Source organism: Diaporthe amygdali, assembly GCF_026229845.1.
Source record: "Diaporthe amygdali strain CAA958 chromosome Unknown NODE_2_length_3802984_cov_64_841326, whole genome shotgun sequence".
In the NCBI taxonomy this organism is placed as follows: domain Eukaryota; kingdom Fungi; phylum Ascomycota; class Sordariomycetes; order Diaporthales; family Diaporthaceae; genus Diaporthe; species Diaporthe amygdali.
This window is the reverse complement of record NW_026517022.1, coordinates 1,266,553-1,292,867: the sequence shown is the minus strand read 5'-3', so window position 1 is coordinate 1,292,867 and position 26,315 is coordinate 1,266,553. Positions and strand designations below refer to the sequence as shown.

The following is a 26,315-nucleotide window of genomic DNA, read 5'->3' as shown; positions in this document are numbered from 1 at the left end:
TAGCACCGTTGAAATCGATCGACATGTTGTCATTGAGAAGTCGGCTGTGGTTTTGGATTGACCACAGCTCCATGGCCCTTCTCCCCAAGCCTCCGCGGCCTCACCACCGGTCCCATAGCATCAGGGACAAAACCGCCCTCCCCCTCGACCTCGGCACCATCACCCCTTAGCTGGCTACTTACTCCCCTCGCCTCAGCCTCATCCTTACCCTCAGCCTCGGCCCCGCCCTCAACCCTCTCCCCCATGACCCCGTCCCTATTCGCCCGCCACACCGCGCTCCGGTCATCCTCAAAGGTCTCGAGCTTCCAGATCTCGGCGCGCGCCTTGACCTCCTCGAGGCACTCCTCGCCGGCGCGCCACGCGGCGGCGCGGTGCGGGCTCGACACGGCGATGAGGATGCTCTCCTCGCCGACGGGCACGACGCCCAGGCGGTGGACGACGGCGACGCCCTTGAGCGCGTGCTTTGTGAGCACGCCCCCCGCGATGCCCTGCAGCGTCCGCAGCGCCAGCGGCGCGTACGACTCGTACGACAGGTCCAGCACCGCGCGGTTGTTGAAGTTGTTGCGCGTCGTCCCTGCGAAGAGCACTATGGCGCCGGCCTCGGGGCTGCGTACTTTGTCCATGATGGATTTTGCGTCGAGGGGCTCGTGGGTCAGCGCCACGTAGATGCCGGGCGAGGTGAGGGAGGTTGTTGTGCTGGGATCGGTGGCCATGGTGAATGAGTGAGCCCCGGGGGGTCTGGGGTGTTTGTGAGGGCGAGATCTGGTTCAGTAAGGCTCGATGTGGCCTTGTAGGGAGCACATGAAGTATTGCCAAAATGAGTCTGCTAAATGGCTCGCCGGTCCCAGTTGGACTTTTGATATTGACGTCAGGGCTCTTCGATACCCCTCGAGGGTCGAGGGTTGCCTTTGTTAATGGTGATGCTAACTACAATGTCTTAAGATTAGCCATTTCGAGATCAAGTAGATGATAGCAAAATGCAGGCCTGGACTCGCAATTCAGCGGTCATCTTTTTCCTATAGACGTGGAATTGGCTGGACTTGTATAGATGGATGGCCGATCCGGAGCAAGGTGCCGGCGCTGTGGAGCTCTAGGCTCCGGGGCCGTCCTCGGCGATCGGCCAGGGGCCTGGGCCCATCTGCAGGGTTCAGGGTCCGCTACGATGCGAAAGCTCGAGCTCTAAGTCCACTCAGCGCATTCTCGCCGATAGCTTCGACCGCATCTTCATTTCCACTTCATCCCATCCAAGCCACGTCCGATTCAATCAACCGAGCCAGTCCAGTCTGCTTTTCAGTCTTTTTTCCCATTTTGTTCCGGTTTTGCTTCTGTGTTCTTCCTTTTTCACCGCCACAATGTACGACGATGATAGACCGCGGCACCACTACAGAGCAAGATCGCGCGAACGAGACTACAACCGGGACTACGATCGTGACTATGACCGAGACTACGACCGAGGACGAAGCAGCTATCGCCGTAGCTCCAGGTCGCCGCGCCGCGAACGGGACGAGGGCGATTATGAGTACTATCGCTCGCGGAATGGTAAAACCGCACTGCCTGGAGGATGAGAAGCTCAAGCATGCCCTGTCGAGGGGCTGTCATGTTCGTCTAAGCTAACCCGCCGCCCCAAAACAAAGACGATCAAGGTCCTCTACCCTACGACGATGACCAACCCGAATACCGCAGCCGTGATCGTGATCGCGACCGAGACCGCGACCGCCGCCCATCATCACGCTCACCTCCAGGGCGTCGACACGCACCGCCTCCCGCCCAGCCATCTCCCACCATCATCGTCCAAGGCCTGCCCGGCGACGCAACCGAGGACGACATAATAGACGGCTTCGCGAGCGTGTCGCCCGACCTCAAGGTGTTCAACGCGGACAATATCAAGACCGTCCGGCTGCGGAACAACGGGCGCGGGCGGACGATCGGCTTCGTCGAGTTCGCCGACACCAACGCCGCCGCCCACTTCTTGGAGTTTCACTACCCCTCGCTCGAGTTCCAGCTGGCGCACTCGCGCGGCGTCAACTCAGAGCCCGTGAGCGTCAGGATCAATTACAGTTGGAGCAGAGACGACGAGGGCTACGATCGAGTCAGGGAGGATAGGCCCAGGGACACGGAGGATTGGAAGTGTGCTGAGGTGCGTCTCCGCGCTGGGTGCCCCCTGGCTGAAAATGTGCTGACAAGTCGTTTCCAGTGCACTTATATGAACTATGGCTCAAGAACACGATGTCACAGATGCCGTGCCGATAAGCCAGGTGAGTGCCGGCTTTTTTTAAACTGTGCCGGGGCTGGTAGCTATGAGTGAGAGGCTTTACGCCTCCACGTCTAGCACCTTGGTCATCCTTTTAGCTAGACATCTCGGAACTCTCCACTCTGACGGAACAAAAGCTGACAGAATCCGTAGAAGGGCATTATCGCAGGAGAGATGAGTCCGCTTCCTACGGGCCAAAGCTAACAGGCGAGACGGATGAGGATCCACAGCAGTTACCATCGCAGTATGTTGTCATTCGTGGCCTAGAGCCTTCGGTGACAGAGGAAATCTTTGCAGAAGGCGTCAAGAAACTCTACATTGAATCAAAGCCGGAGCCAAAGAAAGAGACGCAAAACAAGTTGAAGTCGACAGCGCCTACGGCGAGGACAGCAAGTCTTGGCGCAAAACCAGACTCTCTTCGGCGAGTCTTCCTCGTGCGAGACAAAAAGACCAATGACGCGATGAGATACGGTTTCGCAGAGTTTGCCACGCTTGAAGATGCCCAAGGTGCGATGGAGAAGTTCAAGGCATCGCCCAAGTTTGCCATTTCCTCGAAACCGGTCACGGTGGCTTTCATCCATACTGGTGTTTTCATACCTCATGCTGGCCGTATCACGGACGAGAACAGCAGCTTCCTCTTCCATCCCATCTACAATAAGGACATCCTCCTCAAATACTGGGACAACCGAGTCTATCCCAGCATATTGAGGGTGTCTGATGACACAGATGCAGCCAAGCAGAGCCGTGCGGACAACGTGGGAAATTCTGAGAAGCCTGGCGATGATGCCATGAACGTGCAGGACGCGTCTGCAAAGAAGCTGAAGAAATTCAAGATGGTTCAGCCTGCGGCGAAACCTGCGATGGTTATGGGCCCACAAATGCAGATGTGGGCAAAGAAGAGAGCCGAGCTCGTGGGACAAGCGCAAGCCCAGGCAGAGCTCGATGCCAAAAGCGCCGCATCGAGTCCGGCTCCGAGTGAGAGGGGCCTGGGCTCCGCGCGCGCGCAGGCAAAGGACTCGTATGTTTCGTACGGTGACACAGACAATCTGTCCTGTCTCCTGTGCCTGCGAAAGTTCGATTCGCTGCTCGCCCTACGTGATCACGAAGTGCTAAACAAAAATCACCTTGCAAACCTCGCTCATGAAGGAAAGCGTGACGCAGCAGCAGAGAGACTTAGGTCCCAGGCAAAACGGCCCCAAGTCGTCACTCTTCGAGTAGCGACCGCGTCGCGGCAACCATCAGACCTGATATACACATCCTATGCCGACAGGGATGAACTGCATTGCCTCGTTTGCCAGCGCAAGTTCACCAAGGCCGCCATGCTTTCGCTGCACGAGCGTGAGAGCGAGATGCACCGGCTGAACCTGGAGGATCAAAGCAACATTGACCGCGCGATATCCCAGCTGGCGAGGGCGGGCAAGACACCTCGCAAGATGGTGCCAGCCAAGAACAAGGGCACACAGTACCGAGACCGGGCGAGGGAGCGCAGGCAGGCGTTCAAGCAGCCGAACGCACCGCGCAGGAAGGCCCCAAAGGAGGATTCCGCAACGCAGGTCAAGGAGGCAGAGAAGCCCGCGGCGCCGTCCAAGGGCGCCGCACTGCTTGGCAAGATGGGCTGGTCGGCGGGCGAGGGGCTGGGTGCCGAAGGCAGCGGGAGAACGGATGTCATCGCCACAGATGTTTACGCCTCCGGTGTGGGCCTGGGCGCCGAAGGCGGCCGGCTTGGTGATGCGGCGGAGGAAGCGGCGAGGAAGACCAAGGACAATTATACTGACTTTGTGGAGGTTACGAGGAACAAGGCGAGGGAGAGATACGAGAGACTGGGTTGATAGGCGAGCACATTTGGAGAGCATTGCGCATTGTTACCGTGGTAATCCTGCTACTTGGGACCCGAGGTCTAAACCCCCAGTGCGGGTGCCGACGACGCGGAGCCGATGTGCCAAGCCATAATCCCGGGCCGTCCAGCACGGCAGAGCTCGCATGGCAAATTACGATTCATCCATGTGTGCCCCAGAAAATCCAAGACTATATTTGAGCAAGACTTTTTTGCAATCATTGGAGGCACTTCCTGCACGCTGCCGATCATTTATGAGCCTGCCAAACTCGGGAGATTTCTCCGGGGGTACAAGGACGGCATCACGACATCCCGGCAGAAGTTGCTGCAAGCCAGGGATCGAGGGAAAAGGAAAATCGCATGGTGCCATCGCGCAACACTAAGCTGGCTCCAGGGGACGGACGGCTCATGACCTTATCGGTGACATCCCGGTCGCCATGCATAACCCACAGCGGCCGATCACTGGCGGGCGGGCGTGGGGGAAGATATCCCCAATCACTGCCGTCAATTCCTCCCGCCCCCCTGCTTAGCGACCGGTATCGTCGATAAATCCCCAGCCTGTTTAGGCAGGTCGGAAAAGGTGGACACATACACACACAAGGCACTCGCCCTGTCTTCTGGACTGCCCTCGTCTTTCCGTGATAATCCCTTGGCTTGCTATAGTACCACCACTGCACACACCCACTCTTCACACGCACTTGTGCCTCGGGAGGGTCCAACTGCCATTCTGGACTACGGATTTGTCAAGTGACACCCCCCGAATCTCCCGCCCGCCTGGTGGTTTGCTAGATGGGCCGCCGCGATGGCGTGCCGTGTGAAGTCGAAATCTCCTATCGTTCTTATCCTCCGCTTCTGATCAAGCCTGTTGCATGAGGGCCCTCTCTCCTTTCCTTTTTCTTTCTGCCCTCGTCCGGCAGACCTTGGTCTTGTTCTGTTCCAATTCCTTGTCTAGCCATTTCTCCGGAGCACTTGTTTTCGGCGCTGTCTGCGCCGGCGAAGTCGCCATACAGTGCCTCGCCCACATAGCGGCACTTTCATGAGCCTCCTTGTAACCTGGAGCAAGACCTGTGTGCTATTTCTACGTGTGGTAGCAACCGTTCACCGCATCAAATCATAACGACGGACGGAGCCGCCGTGTTCCCTAGCCCGCGCCAAAATTGGCATGCTTTTCCCGCCCCGGGAAAGCCAAGATGGTGTTCGGCATTCGCAGGCGGCATGAGGCCGAGATCGTCGAGTTCGAGGTGGCCGAGACGGCGTCGGAGCGGGAGATCCTGAGGTCCCTAGGTGTGGCCTCGCTGCAGCAGTTCGAGAAAATGCACCATCTGGACCCCAACATGCCCCTCGACGAGCTGGAGCAGATCGACGCCGCCATCCGCGAGGGCAACGCCGAGAAGGGCGTCGAGATCGAGCACCTGATCGTCGAGGATAACTCGCCGTATCCTGAGGTAGGCTACCACCCTTTCCCCGTCCGGCTCTGACGAGGCGATGGAGGGTGTGTATTTCTTTTGGAGACTCACACAGTGGGTGGTTTCTAGGTCCGGTCGACAGTGAGGAACTACGACGTTGATCTTCCGGCGAACACGATACGGGCGTGGGTCATTGGCCTGATTCTGTGCACGATAGGATCTGGTGTCAATATGCTGTTCGCCCTGAGGAACCCCAGCGTGGTCGTGACGACCTACGCCGTTCAGCTCGTGGCGTATCCTCTAGGCCTGGCCTGGGACCTGATCTTCCCAGACCGGGTATTCAAGGTGTGCGGGTTCAGCTTCAACTTGAGGCCGGGCAAGTTCAACTTCAAGGAGCACGTCATCATAACGGTCATGTTCGTCCCCATCTCTGGCTGCTTGAGCCATTTTCCATGGCTGACACTGTGACAGGTCGAACGCGGCGTATGGCGGTGGGTCTCTGTATGCAACCGATGTGATTATTGTCCAGCAGATCTGGTATAAGCAGTTCTTTGGCTGGACATGGCAGATCTTGTTTGGTATCACCACCCTCTGCACGGGATATGGCCTGGCAGGCCTGTCTCGGAGATTCCTTGTGTGGCCGGCCTCGATGATATGGCCTGGCGACTTGGTTGTGAGTCGGCTCGTCGATTAGCAAATGCACTGGTCATGTCGTCGCTGATCCATGTTTGTTCTAGAACTGTGCTTTGTTTTACACACTTCACGACCACTCGAAATCCGACCCCGAATCCGCATGTGGCTGGCGAATAGGCCGCTACAAGTGGTTCCTGATCGTGTTCTGCAGCTCCTTTGTATGGTACTGGTTCCCGGGCTGGATATTCCAGGGCCTTAGCTACTTCTGCTGGGTCACCTGGATCGCGCCCGAGAACGTTATCGTCAACCAGCTGTTCGGCGGCGTCTCCGGCTACGGCCTGCTGCCGATATCCCTCGACTGGACTGTCATCTCGGGCTACCTCGGGTCCCCGCTCATCCCGCCGTTCTACGCCATCGCGAACACTATGTTCGGTCTGATCCTGTTTTTCATCGTCATATCGATGGGTCTACACTACTCCGGATACTGGTATGCGGCGTACTTGCCCGTAAGCAGCTCTCAGTCCTTTGACAACACCGGTCACATATATAACGTGTCGGCGATTCTCGACAAGAACTTCCACTTCGACGCTGAGAAATACTTCTCTTACTCGCCCCTTTACCTACCTACGCAGTTTGCCCTGGCTTACGGCCTGGCTTTTGCCACCGTCTCCGCAATCGTGGTCCATGTGATACTGTACCACGGCCGGGAGATCAAGGCCCAGTTCACGCTTGCCCGGAACCAGGAGGACGACAGCCACATGCGTATGATGAAAAAGTACCGCGACGCTGAAGACTGGTGGTACGCGGCACTGTTTGCAGTCATGATCGCGCTCTCCTTCGTGGTCGTCTGCGCCTGGCCGACCGATTTCCCTTGGTGGGCGCTCATCGTCTGCCTCCTCATCCCAATCGTCTTCACCATACCTATAGGCATTGTGCAGGCCATCACGAACATCCAGCTGGGCCTGAACGTCCTCACCGAGTACGTAGTGGGCTATATGCTACCCGGAAAGCCTTTGGCGATGATGATGTTTAAAAACTACGGCTACCTGTGCATGGCGCAGGCGCTGTTCTTCGCGCAGGACATGAAACTAGGCCACTACATGAAGGTCCCGCCGCGGACCATGTTCTTCGCGCAGCTCACGGCGTCGGTGTGGTCCGCCGTCATCCAGATCGCGGTGATGAACTGGGCCCTCGACAACATCCCGGACGTGTGTGCCGACGACCAGGTGAACCAGTACACGTGCGCGAACGCCAAGGTCTTCTACACCGCGAGCATTATCTGGGGCGTCATTGGCCCGAAGAGGATGTTCAGCGCCGGCGCCCTGTACTCGTCACTACAGTGGTTCTGGCTTCTGGGCGCTGTTTTGCCAGTGCTGGCGTGGCTAATGGCCAGGAGGTACCCGATGAGCATGTGGCGATGTGTCCATGTTCCGCTCATTTTCGGGGGGTCCGGGTACTTGCCACCAGCAACGGTCTACATTTATCTGTGCGTTACTTTCCTCTTGTGTGTTTATATCTTCGCTTGATCTTCAAACTGACGCTTCTATGTAGCTGCTGGGGCACAGTTGGGATCATATTCAATTGGTACATCAAGCGGCGTATGAAGGATTGGTGGTAAGTCCCTCTCGTGCTTTCCTTTACTTGTTTTGCTCCATACGGTGGGTTTCAGGAGCATATGAATCGGACCAATGTGCCCATACGCTCATGAGACATGCTTGGATGCGCCAAAAATGTTGGACACCCCGCTGACAAACTACCATAGGCTCCGATATAACTACATTACCTCAGCGGCCCTTGATACCGGGCTTATTATATCAACCATAGTTATTTTCTTCAGCCTTTATCTAACAGAAACCACGGGGCCCAAATGGTTCGGCAATGTACAGGCCTTGTCGACACTGGATATGACCGAGACGGCTGTGCAGTCTGTGTTACCACCGGGGCAGACTTTTGGTCCCAGCACGTGGATATAGGCGTGTGTGAGAGGTGGCTTCTCTATGCAGCAAATTACAAATTGAACAGATTACCAGTATCACAATCAGTGACAGCATCTATAGTGTTTGCGTCCCCTTGTTGCTTTTTCGAGGAGCTTGAGACCGTCCTCGACTTGGAGCCCTTGCTCGGTTATCACTTTGTAATCACACCGGGATTTGCTGACACAGGTCAAGTGTTCGGAGAAGCAGGCGCAGGCCAAGACTAGGGCCGAAACCAGGGCTACTCTTCCGAGTCAATTACGAAGCGAAGCGAATCGTGACATCTTTTGTCCTCCATCCCTCCTGTGCCAGCGACCTTATCCATCCCATCTCGACGCTAAAATTGCGGCATATAGTGGTCCTAATGACTTGCCTACCGGTGGGCTAATACAGACCAGGCGTATTGCTATTGGCAACATCCTATAAGGTTACTTCCTGTGGGATAACTTCTTGCAGGGTCATTGCCTATGGGATAACTCCATATAGAACAGCCTCCTGTAGGTATACCTCCTTTGGAATAATCTCCTATGGGTTGGCCTTCTATAGGATAGCCTGCTATAAGATAACCTTCTATAGGATAACCTTCTATAGGATAACCTTCTATAGGATAATCTTCTATAGAATAATCTTCTATAGAATAACCTTCTATAGGGTAGCCCTCCATTGGACAGCCGCGTCTGGGTTGGCCTCCTACAGTGTGTTGTTTGTGTGCGACCATTTCCTTCGAAGACCGAATGATGGCTGATTACGGGCTTCTCTTGGCAAACTGTAGACGACATGTTCCTCGTTGGCCAGCCATGTCATGATAAAAAAGAAACGGTGTTAGCTCGGCTCAAGGACACTCATTGGGGCCCCACCCACGATATCTCAACAGGTCCTGACGCTTCACACATACGCATACAATAAAGTCAAGAGGCCAAAAGGGGGGGTATCATTGCCATAATCTCATATAAAAGTCTAGGTTGTCAAGAACATAAAAGGCCACATGCAACAAAATCCACTTCCATGCCCATGCTTTTAAATCATCAATGCAATGGCAGCAAACCTCATCTGGCTCGTCGTCCTCCCCCGCCCCAAGGTATATGGTCTTGCCTTTGTCTATGCCATGCTTCTTGTACAACAGCAATGGCAACAACATCATCATCAACAACAGAAAAGCAAGCCCGCCATTCAACCGTGTCTTCTCTCTCTGTAAGCTTATTCCTCAGTGAATCTATGTGTCTAGATCTACAGCAAGACACAACACTTCGGCTTCTTTGAACGTGTACGATGCTTTCCTGTGGCCATGTCCGGCCTCTCTGTCCCTTGCTTGCGATCTTCGAGTCATGACCCAGCTTCCGGCGGTCCGGGCCCATCGGTGCCTGTAGTGTTCACTGCTTCAGTAGCTTCAGACATCTCGACTGTCGGGACCCGGCTCTTCTGGTCCGCCTGCATGGCCACAACCTTCATTTTCTCGATCAGTTCTGGCATGCGGTACGGTTTGATCATCACATCGTCGCAGCCAGCAGCCTTGGCCTCGAGCACCTGCTCAAGCCTCGCATTTGCACTGACTGCGATGATCGGGATGCTCCCTCCCAAAATCCGACCCTGCCGCTCTAGCTCACGGATCTGTCGCGTGCAGGTCAGGCCATCTTGGACGGGCATCTCCATGTCCATGAGAATGAGCGACAGTGGGAACTTGTTCGGTGTTGTGGTGGGCGTGAGATCGGCTGCGACAGCGGGGTTGAGTCTCGTGATGGGGGCAGAGACATTTGATTTGGTCGGAGTCGTAGGTGATGTCAGGTCAGTCGACGGCGGAATAGTTGTGGCACTACCATTAGGGACGGGTGCCGTGATTGGGCCATCTCCCAGCCATCGGTCAGAGGCACGTAATTTTTCCAGGGCCTCGATGCCATGGTTTGCGACATCGACCGTGAAACCATGGTCAGCCAGGCCTCGTCGCGTGATTTGCTGATTGATCAAGTTGTCCTCCACAACCAGGACACCCTCGATTTTGGGAGGCTCAGCACTCGCCTCTGTGCCAGGGGACTCAGAGTCGGTGGCGGCTGAATCGTTCGTCTTAATCGGTGTACTCTTCAAGGGTACTTCCGCCGTTCCTATCTGTAGGGACTCAGCTCTCTTCGTAATGGGCAAGCTGGTCGCCTTCAAAGCCGTCCGCGCCGTCGCCCTAGCTTCTCGTAAGGACGCCTCGCTGGGTATGCGCGACTCTACATAAAACGCAAACGTCGACCCAACTCCGGGGAGCGAAGCCACCCCAATCTGACCGTTGTGCATCTCGCAAAGTCTCCTGCTGATGAACAGACCCAAGCCTGATCCTCCATACTTGACATGTGTGCGAGCTGAAGCTTGTTTAAATCGCTGGAATAGGCTCTTCATCTCTTCTTCAGTCAAGCCCTGGCCAGTATCCTTTACTTCAAAGGTGACGAATATGGGATCGGTGCCGCTCGGATTCGGGGGCTGCTGATACTCATGCCCTTGTGAGCGAGGGATAAACTGCACTGAGCAGGTCGAATCCGTAGGCCTCTCGATCGATGCACTGACAGTGAGCGTAACGTTCCGCGTGGGTCCACTCTTTGTAAACTTCAGGGCGTTCGTTAGAAGGTTGATGAGGACTTGTTTGAGGCGGGATGGGTCCAAGTCAAGAAACTCCAGTCTCAAGTCTTCGTATGACTTGTCGACCTTCATCCTCAGGTCTATATCTACCCTGCGAGCTTCGACTTCGAACATCTTGAGCGATTCCTTTGCTATTTGGAGCGGATCGACGGTGATCGGGGTCACAGCCAGCAATTTTGAGTCTAGCTTTGACATAGTCAACTGCGGAATTCGCGTCAGCTATCAGACCTCTGGGAGAGACACAACGAGGCAGGAACGGAGCTGGCCAGCCGGCTCTTGCCCACGGCTCATAGGTATGCTTACAATATCATCCACAATCCTCTTTTGATGCTGGGCGCTACATTCGCAAGCTTCTGGTCAGCGCCTTCCACTCAAATCGGGTGTCTGCGAACTCGGCTTCTAGTCGAAGTCGACCCACGCAAGCCATCGCTCCATAGAGCTTATGCCGTCGGAGGGCACCCCGAAGCCCCAACCAGCGCCCTTCCTGGAAAGGTAGCCTGAAAATGTAGGGGAGTGCCCGTGCTCATTCTGACGACCCTGAAGCCTGCCCTTAGGAAACAACTCTTCTCTCCTCTTTTCTTTCTTTTTCTTTTTTTCTTGTCTTCTTGTCTTCTTTTCTTTGCCTCGTTCGTTTACCTTTCTTTCTTTTTTTCTTTTTTTCCCTTTTCTTTTTCTTTTTCTTTTCCTTGTCTTCTCGTGTTTTCTCTTGGCTCGGGTGGGGAGAAAGGGGGGGGGGAAGGAGGGAGAAGAGGAGGAGGGGGGGAAGGAGGGAGAAGAGGAGGAGGGGGGGAAGGAGGGAGAAGAGGAGGAGGGGGGGAAGGCTTACCACGCGATGATTGTCTCCGCGTTCTCGACGCTGCTCTCCATCAGTAGTTCATCCTCCCTGCGCATGCCGCCGCCACTAACGCCGCCATTTGTCGACGGATTCTGCCTGGTAAGGCCAATCTTCCTCTGCTGCAGGTCCAGTGCTTTCCCAAGTGACGCAATCACTGCATCAGCGCAGTGGATAATTGCGCTCAGGGGGTTGCGCATCTCGTGGGAAGTCATGTCGATGAAGTTCTCTTGCTGCCGTTTGGATTCTAACGCTTCCTCCTTGCGCAGCCTTTCTCGCTCGAGTTGCCACTTTTGCAGGGATACGTCGCTCACACAGCCGCAATATGACTGGATTGCACCGTCTGATCCTCTCACCGGCAGGAACGTTCCATACGCCCATCTCGGCACGACAATTTCGGTTCCTTGGCTGTCCTTCACTGTCAAAGGCGTCTTGAATCGGACCTCGATCGTCTGGGGCGTGCCTTCGTGTGTGACCTTGTTCATGACATCATGTAGAGCAGGTAAATCCTCTTCCACTATGCAAGTTTGCCATGGCTTGACGCCTCTTTCTTTCCAGCTTGTATCGGCCTTCTCGAGACCGCACATCTGGAAGAAGACATTGTTCGCCTCGACAAGATGGCCGTCCAAGTCCATCTCGTACATTCCGACGGTTGCCAGCTCCGCCATGCGCTTCAAATTTTCGGCCTGCTGCGCCCTGCGTATCGCCTCCTCGGCGGTCTGTCTGTGTAGTGTGACATCCGTCAAGCAAGTCAGCACTTGAAGGATGCTGCCGTCTGAGGCACGTTCAGCTCGAGCAGCTGCAAGGATGTGGCGTTCAGATGCTTGGTTGTCAATCCCCCGAAGTTCGATACCAGCCTTCTCAAAGCTTGCAGATTCTCTCACCAGTGGCGGTGGGCTGTTGACAGTGTTGCGCCGGATCAGTCGACATTCGAAAGTGATGCTGTCTTCCGTGCGCAAATGCTCATAAGCCTGCACGACACGAGGGCGATCTTCCTCCACGATGTAAGAGAGGATGTCTCTCAAAGCCATCGACGGACCGGTCTCTCGATGGGGATTACCAGTGATTCGATGCCAAGCATCATTGGTCTTCGTCAAGACGCCTTGAGCGTTCTGAAAAGCCATGCCGACCGGGATGAAATCTGCGACCTCCTCGAACTTGTGCAGTGATTCCGTTGCCTCCTTTTTCTTGTCGGAGAGCGGTGACTTCATTCTAGCCTCTTCATAGGCAGCTTCCTCTACAATGTTGCGCCCCCTTCGAGCCTCTTCTTCTAATAGTACCGTCGAAGCCAAAGTAGTAGTCAATTTCTGGTTGAGAAGTGAAATAAACTGCCGGTAGTCGTTGTCGTAGGGCCGTCTCGGGTTCAAGCCAAGTAGAAGAAGACCCATCACGTTCTCTTCTCTTGTAGGCCGAATAGGGCAGACAACAGCGCTTCGGCAAGCGTCGCCAAACCCTCTCCATTCTAGGCCCTGAATAAGGGATTCCGGCAAAGTGCCATCCTTTGTTTGAAGCAGAAGCGGATACTGGCCTTGCAGAGCACTTCGGAAAATAGAGGCGAGACCCTGATCAGTGTTTCGAAGCGAAATAGTAGATGGAGCAATGGTATGGCCTTCGGGCACACCCAGCGCGCCCTCGAGCTGACAAATTTTCGGAAATCCGTAGAGTGAATGAGTGACACTTTGTGCTTCTGGGTCATCCTGAACCGAGTACAGAATCGCCAATGGAATATCGTATCGAGGTTCGACGGCGCCCAGAAATTCGCTGGTTTTGGTCCAGTAAGACTTCGCATCTCTGGCGGTGGCCAGCGCGTCACCAAGATCGACGAGCATCTTCACCCGCCTCTCCCATAGGCGCACTGACGTAACATCAAGTACCGGATGCAAGAAGCCTGAGACTTTCTCATCCTCCATGATGGGCACGACCGACCACTTCAAGTATGTCTCCTCCGGGCCATCATCCGTCCTTTCCATGAAGAATCGCCACTCCTTTTCGACGATACCACGGCGTTTCTGAGCGGTTGTGAGCATGATCTCCTTCAACTTCGGACCAGCCTCGAGCCACACATCCTCCAATGACTTTCCCAACAGATCTGGGTGTTTCGATCCGCATAGCTCTCCGAAAGCCTCATTGTATATCGTGGTGAAATGTTCGCCCCAGTACAATGCAATCGGCCGGGAATCCGCAAGAACCTGGTTGAGTGTTTGTTTGAGGAGAGTCGGCCAAGTACTGAGAGGTCCAAGAGGGGTCGAGGCCCAATCGATGCTGGTAAGAATTTTGAGGTAGGGCCCTTGGTCGTGCATAATTTCCGGTAAAACCCAGTCCGGCTCAACAGACATCCTCTGCGTGGCTTCATGTTCAGAGGCTGTTCCTGGTCCGCATAACGACTCTGATCGGCGGTCATGGTGCGGAATCGCTATGGGTAAAGTGGAAGATGCAACCTTGTTGGCGCTGCCGGAGACACCAAAGCTACCTTTTTGAGAATCGAGCCGGATCTTGCGGGGACGATCGGCAGATGAGGGCTGTTCGTTGGTTCCGACGACCAGCCACCTTCCCTGGACCAAGCACTTGCTCCATTGCGCGCTTGCATAGTAGAAGGGCGATGAGGGGGAATCCGAAGAAGAAGAACTGCGGGCCTTGGTCAAACTCGGGGGCAGGAAGGAGGCGGAGATCCACTCCCAGAGGACAGCGTGTTGGCTGCGGGAAGACTGAACAAGCTCAACCAGGTCAGGACAGGACGAAAGTGCGGGATTGCAGTAGGCGATGGAGGAGGTCTGTTCCGAGTCTCCGGCGGCGATGGTGAGATCGACGATGAAGGTCGGACGAGGATCAGCCTCGAGAAGATCAACGATGCCGACGCTGCTGAGTTGCGGAGACATGCTGTGTTTTTGCCGGGTCCTCAGTCGGTGCTATTCGGAGGTCAACATAGTTGGGACAACATAGTTGGGATCCGGCACGAACAGGCGGGTGTGTAACTGCGCGGGAGATGCTCCAAACACACGCACACACACAAGAGAACCCTGCGGGGGGAGGGAGTGAGGTCCCAGAGGTCTGCCCGCCTGGCAACAGGGGAGACGGCGGCGGCGGGCGGGAGGCGGGCGGAAGGCGTGCCCCGTCCTTGCGGCGACTAGCCAGGCCGTCTGAACGGAACGGAACGAAGGTCTCGGGTAGGGGTGAGGATCACAAGAAAGAGGAGAGGCTTTACTCGGCGCACAAAGACGCAGGAGATAAGACGTGCGAGCGTAGGCGGGCAGCCTAGGGTTGACGGAGAAATCGAACGGGCAACGCCAGGACGAAAAGACCCAGTCAAATCAAGTCAGTCAGGTCAAGTGAGCCATGACCCGGAAGCTGGGCCGCTGGTAAGAGTGATGTGGGGGGTAGAATCCCTCACGATCGCCGTCCCACTGCCCAAACCTGGAAGTCGAAGCAGCGCGTGCTGGCAGGGATTGCGACCGCCTCCCAAGCAAGCCAGGGCCTGTCACTGCTGGACCGCACCGCACCGCGCACCAGAGCCTTTTCGGCGCGATTCCCACGCCTTGCGCGGGACGGGGTCATGAAGGAAGCCGGACCCAGACGAAGACGGCGACGATAGCTGCCTGATGGTGTGTGGTGGTGTACGTAGGGGTGCCACTGAGTAAGTAGTGGGTTCCGACAAGCCGGCGCTGGACAGGAGAGGGAGGTGCCCTGAAATCATGGGAGAGACTACTGTAGTGATCTGAGGCGGGGCTTGTCGACATCAGAGTTCTCCGAGCTTCTCCAGCCCTTTTCCATGGCGGAGCGCGCCGTTCGCCAAGCAATTGGCACCCACATGGATACAATGGCGAGGCCAACCCTGTCGTCCGGCCCTGGACGATGGATGACCAAAAGCTTGACGTCTGCACATGAGGCGAGACATCACCTGGGAGGACGTGCTTGGTGGTACTGTAGCTAGCGGCAGAGATCGCAACGCTGCGCTGGGACTGCGCTGAGACTGCACCACAGTCAGGAACGCGATACCTGATATGCCTGGGCTGCATGCCTTTTCAAAAACCGGCTACAGATACTGGCATACACACCCAGGTGGTAGAGTAGCCGAGGATTGGTCAGCTGTTGAGTGCATTTTTTTCTCTCTCTTCCTTTCCAAGGGATGAGGATCTGAGATGTGATAGATCTCTGTGATTCGGCAGGCGGGCGAGCGGGATCGCAAGTATTACTGTAAGTCATCTCGGTACCGATTCGAATGAACTTTGAGCTTGAGATCGGAGAGATAGGCAGGGTTTGATATATCTGTGTCCCAGCCGCTGCAACGGCCATGCTTCTGCGGTAGTGAAGCAGTTTGGCGGCGATGCAGCCAGCGGATTGTAGGATGCTGTACATGGTACATGCATGTGGTACTGTGCAGGCAGTGACCGATGTTGACAGGTGGGTTCGCTGTAACGCGGCTAGTTGGCAGGGACTGCGACGGTGATGGAGGCACGGGGCGGGAAGACGAGGTGTGTCAATAATGCGTGTGTGCGTGGTTGCAGTCCCAGTTCCAGCACTCTCGTCCCCACCACTTGCACAGTGGTGCCCACCTGAGTTCCAAGGTAACTGTAAGGTACCTTTGACACGACTGTGGACGTGCCTGCTATCCCCTATTGTTACCACTGTAGTGTTCCTCCCATCTTGTTTACCAAGTGTTTGTTTGACCCGCCCGTCGCTCCTTCCCGGGCGCCGCCTTTTCACTGTGGGTGCTGGGCAAGGGGACAAGGGACAAGGGACAAGGGACAAGGGGACAAGGGACAAGGGGACAAGGGGACAAGCTCCTGGACAGGGAAGGTGCTGCGTGGCCAAGCATGATGTCATGATGCACCCGCACGGCAATAAAGCCTGCAACGGAACTGTGCCCGTTTCCTGATCCAAACGGCTGTCAACAAACGAAACGGCACAACCCGCTCCTGAGTCAGGCGCACACATTTGGGGGCCATCTCAGGTGCGACATGCTGTATCAATTGCTCACTGAAGGGCCCGGGACAATGGTATTCTAGACGAGAGCAGGCTAGTTGAAAATGATATGAATGCTCAACTGCGCGTCGCATCCGTCCACGATTTAAGTTCCGGCAGGGCTCATGGGTACCCAGGCACGTGCTATGCTGCGGTAGTAACCTGTACTGCAAGAGTACGTAGATACATCGTGACAGACAAGGTTTGTTCCTCAAAAATCGGAAGCAGCCCGCTTGGGCAGCAACGAGGGTCAGCCCTGACCCAGGATCGACAGGGGATACTTTGTCGTCGGTTGTCTGCGGCCGTCAACGTCCGCGTCTCGTCTCGCTAAGATATATGTCTTTGGCGCGAGAGTCAGTCAACCGCGTGCTTCAGCGCCAAATCAAAATACTTCTCACTCACTGACCTCGCCTCCTCCGTGAAGCCAAGATGTCTGATCGTCAAGTTCTCAGTGTCCAGTGGCTCGACCGGCGCCTGAATCATATGAGGCGTTCCCAATCGCTGTCGTTTGTAGCTATTTCAGTATCTGCAGCACATCGAATGTCAAATACTAACATGCAAATAAAGAGAAATAAACAAGAGCCCACAGCAGACTGTTCCCACAAACAAGGTTTATTCCAAGGCCAGGCGTGCAATGTGCTCCTTCCTAGTGAGGCGATGGCTGGCTTGGCTTGGGATTCATGTGCCTTACTTCATTACCAATGATATGTGGAGAACTCCCATCATAGATGAATAGCCCGATGATGTCTCGGATTAGACCACTGACCCATTGCCACCTGATTTTAAATTACTTTTCATTGGCTTCTATATCTTCCAAAACATCAAATCCACAATGAACTGCCTGTGTTCACTCACTCTAGAGGCCAGTTTCCTTACTTCTACAAATGCATGCCTAAGCACCTAGTCAACATCGATATGACACGAGAAATTTCTATCCGTCAATATTCTCACCGGAAATTACTGGTCCAGTACGTCAAAACTTTTGCAGCCTCTGTCCCCCGGCTGGTTGTTGCCTACTATTCAGTTATAACTTGATAGCAACGAAATACATACCAGACGTCGAGAACCCAAATAGCCAAATGACAGTTGTTTTGTCTCTTCAAAGAGACAAAGGACTGCTAATCTTCTGCCTGAGAGTTTGTCAATCTGTTATTAATCCAAGTGCCGACCAACCGCGATGATGTTATCAGGGAGGTTTTGCTGGTTCCCGGGTCAACAACAGATCGACAAACCCTCCATCAGGTATAGGTCACCTTCGTCCGGGTGTAGCTGATCGAGTTCCAGGCGATCCGCGTCAATCGAGGCTCCCACCGACTTGGCGAATTGCATCGATTCTATATCTCGAACCAGTCGACTGTATGGTCGAACGTCTCTCTCTCTGCCCACCCAAGCAGCAGAACCCAGGTGGCCATCCCCCTATGAAAATCTCACAATCGAAATTTTTGGCAGCGACCCCAGACTCTCGGCCTGTTCCCGAGTAGGCATCTGCCAGTTCCCTGATTGGAAAGACTTTAGCAACACTCTTACCGGTAGCAGGTTTGTACATGTACCTGTCTAGCAACTGGCTTGGCAGATCTAGCACATATAGGTGACCCTAAACAAAGTTTTCATTCGCATTTCATGAGAATTCAGCTCAAAGACCGATGCATCACGAATATAAGATAGTCAATAAATAGCGTATTAACAATAACTTTCACATATCACAGTCATAGACGTGGTTTTCTCGTACAACGTAAATATATTTCCATATTCCTTTAGACTCGTATCTAATTACATCCCATCTATACCATCATACTGCGTGTTAAAAAGAAGACCCCAAATTACTGCTCTTGAGGATCGCCGAATTCTATGATCGGTCTCGAGATGGGCCACTGACAGCATGTGTTGGGTCATTTTGGTCAGTCCGCAATAGAATTCTGCACTTTTGTGAACTGGGCTGTGTGTCATGAATTCAAGGCAGCCAGTGCACCGCACACTGGCAACTGCTTTTGCAGGTCACACGATCCCGCTGTCTCTTTCCATGTCTTGGTTGAATATCTGGTCGTGGTGAGGCGTGGCCTTTTGGTGATCTGGCGGCGCCACCGGCATTGGCTCATGGTACTACCACCAGGGAGCACATGACTGGACAGAATCAAGATCGCCTCTGTCCGGACAGCGGCCGCAGTGCTGAAGTAACATACAGTCCAGGGGCTATTACTAAGATGGACATTACCAGGTGGTCAGCCTCTTTGTTGGTTTTGGGTAGACAGTATTGCGCCTCTGCGATGCTCAGCTGACTGGTGAGGCTGGGCCGGACCTGAGTGGAGGAGCTTACGGCATTTCCTCTTTATGGCCTTTTTCTAATGTTCTCACCGGTTCCAGCTTACGATATCCGTCACAAGACGATTGGACCATTGAAGGATGGGGGTCACTGGTCTACCTCCGCCTTGACACTGCCTAAAGTGTGCAACACAACAAATCCCTTTCGTATTACCTCGCTTAGACCATTGCCTGCGTGAGTTCGCAACTTACAAGGTCCTTGCATAATGGTCTATTTTCTGTTTCAATTGACAATTGTATGTATGTGAGGACGATGGGGCCAAATCTGAGGTCAGCGAGGAATCGATGTGAACTACGCACGAGACCGAAGTGATCGCTGAGCCTTGCCCAGGTGGCCTCTTGCCCAAGTTCTGTAAATATATAAAAGGCGTGCCTTTGCCTTGTTGACTGGGAATGAAGTATAATCACACTATTCAGTATCGAAACAAACCACTCTTATTCTTACAACACTGCAATCCCATATCTACCTATTTTCTACCATCAGCTAGTCAAAATGAGCTACACAGTCAAGGCAGGCGACACCCTCTTCTCCATCGCTCAAAGCCATGGCACGACTCTTGAAAAGCTCGAGGCGGCCAACCCGGGCGTAGACCCCAAGAAGCTGCAAGTCGGCCAAGTTCTTCAGCTGCCCAAGTCCGGCGCGCAGCCCAGCAAGGGCAACGGCTACGTCCAGTACGGCGGGCCCGCGTCCAACTTCCCTAAGCCGTCGGAGTGGGCCAGCTGGGACGCCCTCTGGAAGGAGAATGAGCGTCTGATGAAGTTCCACGACTCGGACTCCGAGATCGCCCTGATCAAGAAGTCGATCGAGACGGTCGCCAAGGAGTCTGGCGTCGACCACCGCGTGATCCTCTGCATCATCGTGCAAGAGTCGGGTGGTAATGTGCGCATCCCAACCGTAAGTAAACCACAACATGCATGCACGTCGTTCCGATTGACCCAGTCTGCTGACCAACTACTTTTCCACCAGACCAACAACGGAGTTCGCAACCCAGGCCTGATGCAGTCCCACAACGGCGCCGAGTTCAACCCCAAGGACCCTGCTGGCAGCATCCTCCAGATGATCCGTGACGGCACCGAGGGTACCAAGGACGGCGACGGCTTGAAGCAACTCTACAAGAAGTATGGAAACTACTACGAGGCCTTCCGTGGGTACAACTCTGGCTCGGTCAACAAGCGGGACCTCAACGATCCCGTCGGGGCGACGGCTTCCTATGTTCGAGATGCTGCCAACCGCTTGATGGGCCATGTCTGGAATGGCATGTAAGCAGTCGCGCTGCTATAAGCAATCTTTGGGAAATCTGGAGCTGTAGAACTATGTAGACTAAGTATCAGAAATGGCAACTTGTCGCTCTTTGAACAGTGTCGATTGAAAGAGATTCGGTCTAGTCTGTGAAGCACCATTTTGTGCCTGAATGTCGGGTAGGTTCCAGCGCATATGTGGACAATATGGTTTTGTGGCCGTGAGAAAGTCTTTGGGAACCGTCATTGTAGCTGATGTTGAGTCAACGGGCCAATACCAGTAGAGTCTAGAAGTAGTTACATTATTATTGTAAACCATCTCCCCGGCGGCTCACCCAGGCACCACTCTCAAACGATTCAATGCACCCCATTTTCAATACTCAGGAATTCAGGCCGGCATGAGAGCCATTCGCTCATTAAGCTATCAACGTGAAGCCCTGCCTCATTTTACAACCCACGGCCTTTGACTCCGATGTCTGGGAAAGTAAGGCAAATACTGGAATATCTACCCCGTAGCCCTTTGAAGACTGGATATATTACTTACCATAATAAGCAGTATTTGAATCTCAGAGCAAGATCGTTATTAGCTTGTTAAAAACAAGGCAGGAGATGAGGAAAATGCCCTTTCAAGATTCTTCTCACAACCTCGTCTGCTAACAGGCGCTTTCCTTCCGCTTGACCTGTTCTCTTCATACCCCACGCTTACCTTGTTTTGCCAGACTAATCTGCCAAAGTGTTGCCGTCCCCCTTTCCTCTGATCATATAATTGCTGAAGTCTCAGAGCGCCTCGCCCGAAGTAGGGTGGCACGCCCGGGAAGTCTCCTAGACCTGCTGGCCACGGTCCCTGAAATGACAGCTAATTTGCTTCTGGTCTTGCTCTACGCACATGTAATTAATCCAGCCCAATTATGTACTCAGTATTCAATGCGCTGAAGGATCTTGCGGAGGTCCGCCTTCCGAGAGGGCCATCATCTTACGGCCAAGGCTGCGCATCGAGCTGCCAGTCAGGCCTCCCCTCCCTCCATTCATCAAATTTTCTCTGCCCCGGCATCTCAGTCCCATCAGCGAGCCTCAGTCGTGGAAAGTTTTTCTGCTCCCAAGGATACACGGGCTCCTTGTTGACCAGCTCGTCATTCACCAGAACCAGAGCCCCAGAATGCCATCCCGCAGCACTGACTCCAAGTGCGAAATACGCGCCTAACCCATCTTCTTCCTCACCTTGATCCCATGCTCTAGCCTCCTGCTCGATCCACTCGCTCACTTCGCCTTGAACGTTGCGGTCGTGTTTGAACAGTGCCCTGCGCTCTTGGCTCTCGTCCGGGTCAAGGCGGCCGTACACTATGTGGTAGAGCCAGTCCTTCTTTCTCTCGTCGAACCAGACCTGCCGACCATGTGTGTAAGCATGTGGAAGGAGCTTACCTTGGCGACTAAACCCCTCGTAGACAACACCACGAGAGTGTCCTGCCATACTGGTTTCATCGCCTAGGCCTAAGGCGCCACAGGCGTTCGGCTCAGCGCCGTAAGATGTAATTTTCCCGTTTGAGTGCAAGGCGAGGAAGTGATAGTCTCCGAATGCAATTTGAATGATGTCGTTGTGCTGTAGAGCGGCGATCTTTCTGAGCCCCCGGATATCAGCCTGCTCAGGATCGGTGTGCCGGGCATTCCAGCATGCCTCGAGGTATTCTTGATCAGTGGTGATAACTTCGTTGTTCCTAAACACGGCGAAGCGGCGAAATGAACCTTGCACATCAAGAGGCGAGCCCTTCTCGTTGCGCAGTTGCTGAAGCTCGAGGACGTCGTCCACGCTGTTGTTTTCGCCAAATCTAGCACAGAAGACCTTGCCAATATCGGTAACGAAGACGACGAAGTGCTCAAGAATGATGTAGTTCAGCAGACTTCCAACCGCGGCGCCTAGCGCCTTTTCGAATTCCGACTCTCCATGCGTGTCCTTTACGCGCTTGTAGCCTGTCTTTGGGACCTCAGCATACTGCGAAACAAGCACAGTGTGCGTCTCATCGTCTGCATGCGGGGGTTGCGGCTCAATTGGATCCCACACCACAATGCCCACACCCTGCACATAGGCTGAGCTCCGGCTCCAGCCAGCATTCACTTGCTTTACCAGGCCATAGCCGGACGACGGATGATCCAAACAAGCCGGAGATAGCTCGTTGATGCCTAGGCCAGCAAAATTGACGTGCAGAGCGGGCTGCTTTGCGTCCTGCCACGACCATATCCTGCCACTGTCCGACAGGGCCAAGATGTGTGATCGACCAGCGGAAAATTGCCGTATGGCGGTGATGGACTCGTTCTGCTGTGTTTCGGCGGAGGACGAAGTTGGACCAGGTCCCGCGGGGAATGAGAGTTTCTGCAGCCCATCAGGCGAATGCATAAATCTCTGCCCGTTGAGGACACCGGCAGTATAGAGGGAGCCTTCAGAGGTGAGAAGGGTCGTTGACCAGCCACTAATTAGACCTGGTTAGTTACTTCACGTCCACTTGTTGCCTGACAATATCCCGATGGCAACATACCCACACTGCATGTCAGCGATGACGCCCAAGCTCCGTGTATCTTCCATTTCAGTGGGAAAACCGCATGTACCCCGATTCTGGCGTCGTAGCCTGTCTGACAGGCCTCGTCGAACGATGGGAGGCATGCCAAGGCTGTGGGTATCCGCTGCGTAGCTATGTCCTAGTCTCGTGCTGCCGTTGCTGCCCCAGGTAAATACTCGGCTCTGGGTGAGCAGACGGCGGTACATCTTTTGCCATCGTGTGCCATCATTTGCTACGACTGGTTGGTTAGGCACCCGGAAGGTGCTGCGAGTGGCAAGCCGCCAGTACGTGGGGTCGAGGCATATTGAGGGCTGCTGCAGCGCTTTGCAGGTGCTGCAAAGTGCCAGGAAGCTCTTCGGGTCCAGGTATGGGAAGATGAGCACGAGGATATCGAGCGGGAGATCGGTGAGAGAGCTGATCTTGTCATCCATTGTGGTGAGAGTCTGATATCTATTTCGGTTCAATGTCAGAATTAAAGTGGGTTTGCTGATGTCTGTCTCTTGTCAAACAGCTCCAAGAATCGACCCATCATTCCCCTCTCGTTCTAGGTCAGGCGGCTGACGTCATGGTCTGGCATGTACTAGTGTTACCTAGGCAGTCCACCGAGTAATGCACTGCGCTACATATATCTACCACAATAGTCGACGGGCGCGGCTTGGAACGCGAAGCGAACGTGTAGCAGTGAACACTTTTCGCCATGTTCAACAGCAAATAATACGCCCGTACGTGATGCCTTCAGATTTCACCTGGGCAACTTATGTGTAACCTGAGCAACTATATTTCTATCTAGGTGGATCCAATTCTATGCCTATTGGCTACGCCTAATAGTCACCTATTGCCGGTGCAAATGTTTATGTATGGTGTTTCGAGGACACGGCGAACCATCCCTAGTGCAGAATCGTCATAAAGACACTTATTTTTCAGCACAAGTTGAACGCTTGAGAGAACTCGCTTTCTGCATTGGATATTAGAGTGAGTAAATATAAATCACTCAGCTACACTAGTCGGTTCTCTGAGTCCAAAGAACGTATGTTATTCGACCATAGAGCCTGAATTGGATGACTAGCCTGATCAACTAGGCAGTATTATAGCCTATATTGGCATGCCGTACACACATCCTTGGTCCTCAAGGCTGGTGGTAGCTTCTCTCAGGCATAACAGATAGGACTCTGAGAGGTAGTCTGTGCCCAATCGTCAAGGAGTAAGTAGATGAGTAGTTCCGCCCCGCATTGATCAACGAATAGGAGCCAACGGCAGCCTTGGAGGGGTGTGTTCTCAGCTGCAAAGGTGCTGTCCAGGTTCATGAACCAGAGGGCAACGCAGAATGAGAGGGGCAAAAAGTAACTGAGAGCGCAAACGTGCTTCGGAAGGCAAATTCATTCCCACGGGTCACATCGAGAAAGGATCAGGTTTTAAGCTGCTGTTGGCAGCAACAATTGATTTTCAGGAGAGGTCGAGAACATGTTTCGGCTTCTGCGAGGCCCAAGTCTGACCGTGTATATACAGATCCTCGCTGACCGTAGGATAATTATACGATCTGACCATGTGATTGCTTCACGCCTTAGTTGTGAGTTTCCCCCGACATATCTGTCTCACCCCTTAACAACCGCCTCCCAGGCCAAGATCCGTTGCCGCGAGGATGAACTCCATGAAACCAGCTCCAACTTCCCGAAGGTTGGTGTTGTACTGAGCAACAGTGGGGTAGAACGGGCAGGAGGCAGCCGAGTTACCGAAACCAAACTCAACGGTGTAGCCATGGACGAGGTTGAGGCTTGGGTCGGCAAAGTGTCGAGAGTACGAGTAGTCGTCACTCGCACCTGAGGTAGGATACAGGGCGGCTGCCTGCATGGAGGTGTATGATCGGCCTTTAGATGCACTCATGGCCGCAGCCATCCGGTCTGAAGCCTGGACATTGGCGGTCTGCTCGGCTGAGGGGGTGTACTCTCCGTACGCTTTACCGGAACCTGGGGTATCGGTCAAAACTCCCCGCCTAGGACATGTCAGCTTCTCATTGAATAATGCAATAGAGCACATCTGGGGTGAACATGTCGAAAGACGATAACGAGAGATATACAGGCTGTATGGGGTTGACTCACGTGTTATATCCGTCGTATGTGGTGTTGAGGAAATTGATATAACTGTACTTGTTCTGGTTCGTGTCGCTTCCCCAGCTGTAAAGTACGTCTCCAGCGTAAGAATGCAGATCAACAAACCAACGCACAGCTGAGTAAGTATCCAAGACCCATTTAATGGACTGTGTCTCGGGTTCAGAGAAAGCCTTCGTCCCTAATCAGATGTTAGCGAAACTCGTGGAAATCTGACGCAGGCTTAGGAAAGCCTTCGAAGTGACTAACCATGGTACGTCTCGGAGGAAGGACTGGTGGAGGCCACGCTTGACTGGGCACTGGACGCAAACTTCTTCGTGAAATCCCACAGGAAATCGAAGTTCCTGTTCAAGTCCACTCCAATTGACGACGCGCTACCTGTCGACGAAGCTGGGTTGCGGTTCTTGCGCCAGCAACTGTTCGATGACTGGTCGTATGCCACGCCGTCCGGGTTGCTCAAAGGTACAAAGACAATACCCGCGGCCAGGGCGGTCTTCACTTGAGCGTTTGTATAGCTCTTGGAACCGTAAGTCAAGCCGGCCCCAGTCGCATTGGCGTAGAGGAGATCGGAAATGAAGTAGAGCACTCCGTCTGAGGAGCCACGCTCTCGCGCGTGGATGCCACCGTTGAAGTAGACTCGGTAAGCCTTGTTGCAGGTACCAGTTCCGCCAACCTTTCCGCCGAAGATCGTAGCTCCCCCGTAGGTCTTATAGGGAGTGGTGAAAGTCTCAAGACCATATTCGTTGGCCAGACCGTCGAAGCCGCTCTTGATCTCGGTGGTGCTCAAGATCGTGGAGAAGCTGGTGCTGGAAGCCCGCGTCCCCAGGCCTTGGGGGGCAATGCTTCCACCGCTGAAGCGGTCTCCAGTGCCAATTGGGGTCCCGTTGTCAAGAGCCGCCCTGGGAACGACGCGAGGCAGACCCTCGCGCTCCTCAGGCAGGAGACACCCACTCGCCAGCCCCACGCAGCCCAGAAACCCGGCCCAAATCGATGGTGAATGCATGGCGGAGAGGAAGAAATGATCAGTCAAAGAAGATCGATACCTGAGCAGGATACTATCGACTGGTGATAGGCGACTAGGGCAGGATATATGTAGGTCTTGCCGCCCGGCGCTTTAGATGAGTACCGGCCTTGGCGTGCACGCTGTCGACTTGGCACTCTGTCGTGAACGTCCAATCAATAATTGACCTGCCTAAATAGGAAGCTCGGCCCTGCCACTATTCGTGGATGCTACCGCTTTAGAAGGCAATTGGGCAGGTCGGACAAGCCTCAGTCATGGCTTCTCCACGACGAGTCTATGTGAGATGATAACGTGAGCTTTCTCGGGTTGCCCCTATCCGCTGTTGTCAATTTTTGCCAGTGGGAACAGGGAAGCTAGAACGGACAAAGAAAACATAATGCTTTCGGCTCGGGCACTAACTACCTACTTGAGGAGGTAGCACCTGGGCGTAAAACATCGACAAAGGCCGAACGTTCGAAGTCAACCAAACAAAGGCTGTGTCACCAGCGCCACAATTCTCGAAGTGTTATGAACGCATACAACCATATATTAATTGATTGTTCATGTACGTGGCAGCGGCGCACTCCGAGAATTGTCCATAG

General features: G+C 54.1%; 7 protein-coding genes across 7 annotated transcripts; 3 read left to right on the top strand and 4 right to left on the bottom strand.

Annotated features, from left to right (window-relative positions):
* Positions 1-29: 29 nt before the first annotated feature.
* J7T55_011739 (molybdopterin synthase large subunit) lies at positions 30-713 on the bottom strand (the record flags this gene model as incomplete). Its single annotated transcript, XM_053136555.1, has 1 exon — positions 30-713. The coding sequence occupies one exon, from the start codon at positions 711-713 to the stop codon at positions 30-32; it is 684 nt and encodes a 227-aa protein (XP_052999545.1).
* Positions 714-1,352: 639 nt separating this feature from the next.
* Positions 1,353-4,080, top strand: J7T55_011738 (uncharacterized protein; the record flags this gene model as incomplete). Its single annotated transcript, XM_053136554.1, has 4 exons — positions 1,353-1,539; positions 1,635-2,137; positions 2,195-2,255; positions 2,405-4,080. The coding sequence occupies 4 exons, from the start codon at positions 1,353-1,355 to the stop codon at positions 4,078-4,080; spliced, it is 2,427 nt and encodes an 808-aa protein (XP_052999544.1).
* A 1,195-nt stretch (positions 4,081-5,275) lies between these two features.
* Positions 5,276-8,097, top strand: J7T55_011737 (uncharacterized protein; the record flags this gene model as incomplete). The annotated part of the gene is made up of 6 exons (XM_053136553.1): positions 5,276-5,530; positions 5,621-5,907; positions 5,963-6,164; positions 6,229-7,610; positions 7,676-7,738; positions 7,887-8,097. The coding sequence occupies 6 exons, from the start codon at positions 5,276-5,278 to the stop codon at positions 8,095-8,097; spliced, it is 2,400 nt and encodes a 799-aa protein (XP_052999543.1).
* A 1,323-nt stretch (positions 8,098-9,420) lies between these two features.
* On the bottom strand, positions 9,421-14,418 carry J7T55_011736 (Hybrid signal transduction histidine kinase A; the record flags this gene model as incomplete). The annotated part of the gene is made up of 3 exons (XM_053136552.1): positions 9,421-10,911; positions 11,014-11,047; positions 11,537-14,418. 3 exons carry the CDS (start codon positions 14,416-14,418, stop codon positions 9,421-9,423), a joined length of 4,407 nt encoding a protein of 1,468 aa, XP_052999542.1.
* Positions 14,419-19,313: 4,895 nt separating this feature from the next.
* J7T55_011735 (glycoside hydrolase) lies at positions 19,314-20,343 on the top strand (the record flags this gene model as incomplete). The annotated part of the gene is made up of 3 exons (XM_053136551.1): positions 19,314-19,715; positions 19,788-20,080; positions 20,244-20,343. 3 exons carry the CDS (start codon positions 19,314-19,316, stop codon positions 20,341-20,343), a joined length of 795 nt encoding a protein of 264 aa, XP_052999541.1.
* Positions 20,344-21,032: 689 nt separating this feature from the next.
* J7T55_011734 (regulator of chromosome condensation rcc1) lies at positions 21,033-23,039 on the bottom strand (the record flags this gene model as incomplete). The annotated part of the gene is made up of 2 exons (XM_053136550.1): positions 21,033-22,521; positions 22,588-23,039. 2 exons carry the CDS (start codon positions 23,037-23,039, stop codon positions 21,033-21,035), a joined length of 1,941 nt encoding a protein of 646 aa, XP_052999540.1.
* A 1,168-nt stretch (positions 23,040-24,207) lies between these two features.
* Positions 24,208-25,716, bottom strand: J7T55_011733 (carboxypeptidase a; the record flags this gene model as incomplete). Its single annotated transcript, XM_053136547.1, has 4 exons — positions 24,208-24,598; positions 24,705-24,779; positions 24,864-24,894; positions 24,963-25,716. The coding sequence occupies 4 exons, from the start codon at positions 25,714-25,716 to the stop codon at positions 24,208-24,210; spliced, it is 1,251 nt and encodes a 416-aa protein (XP_052999539.1).
* Positions 25,717-26,315: the final 599 nt, after the last annotated feature.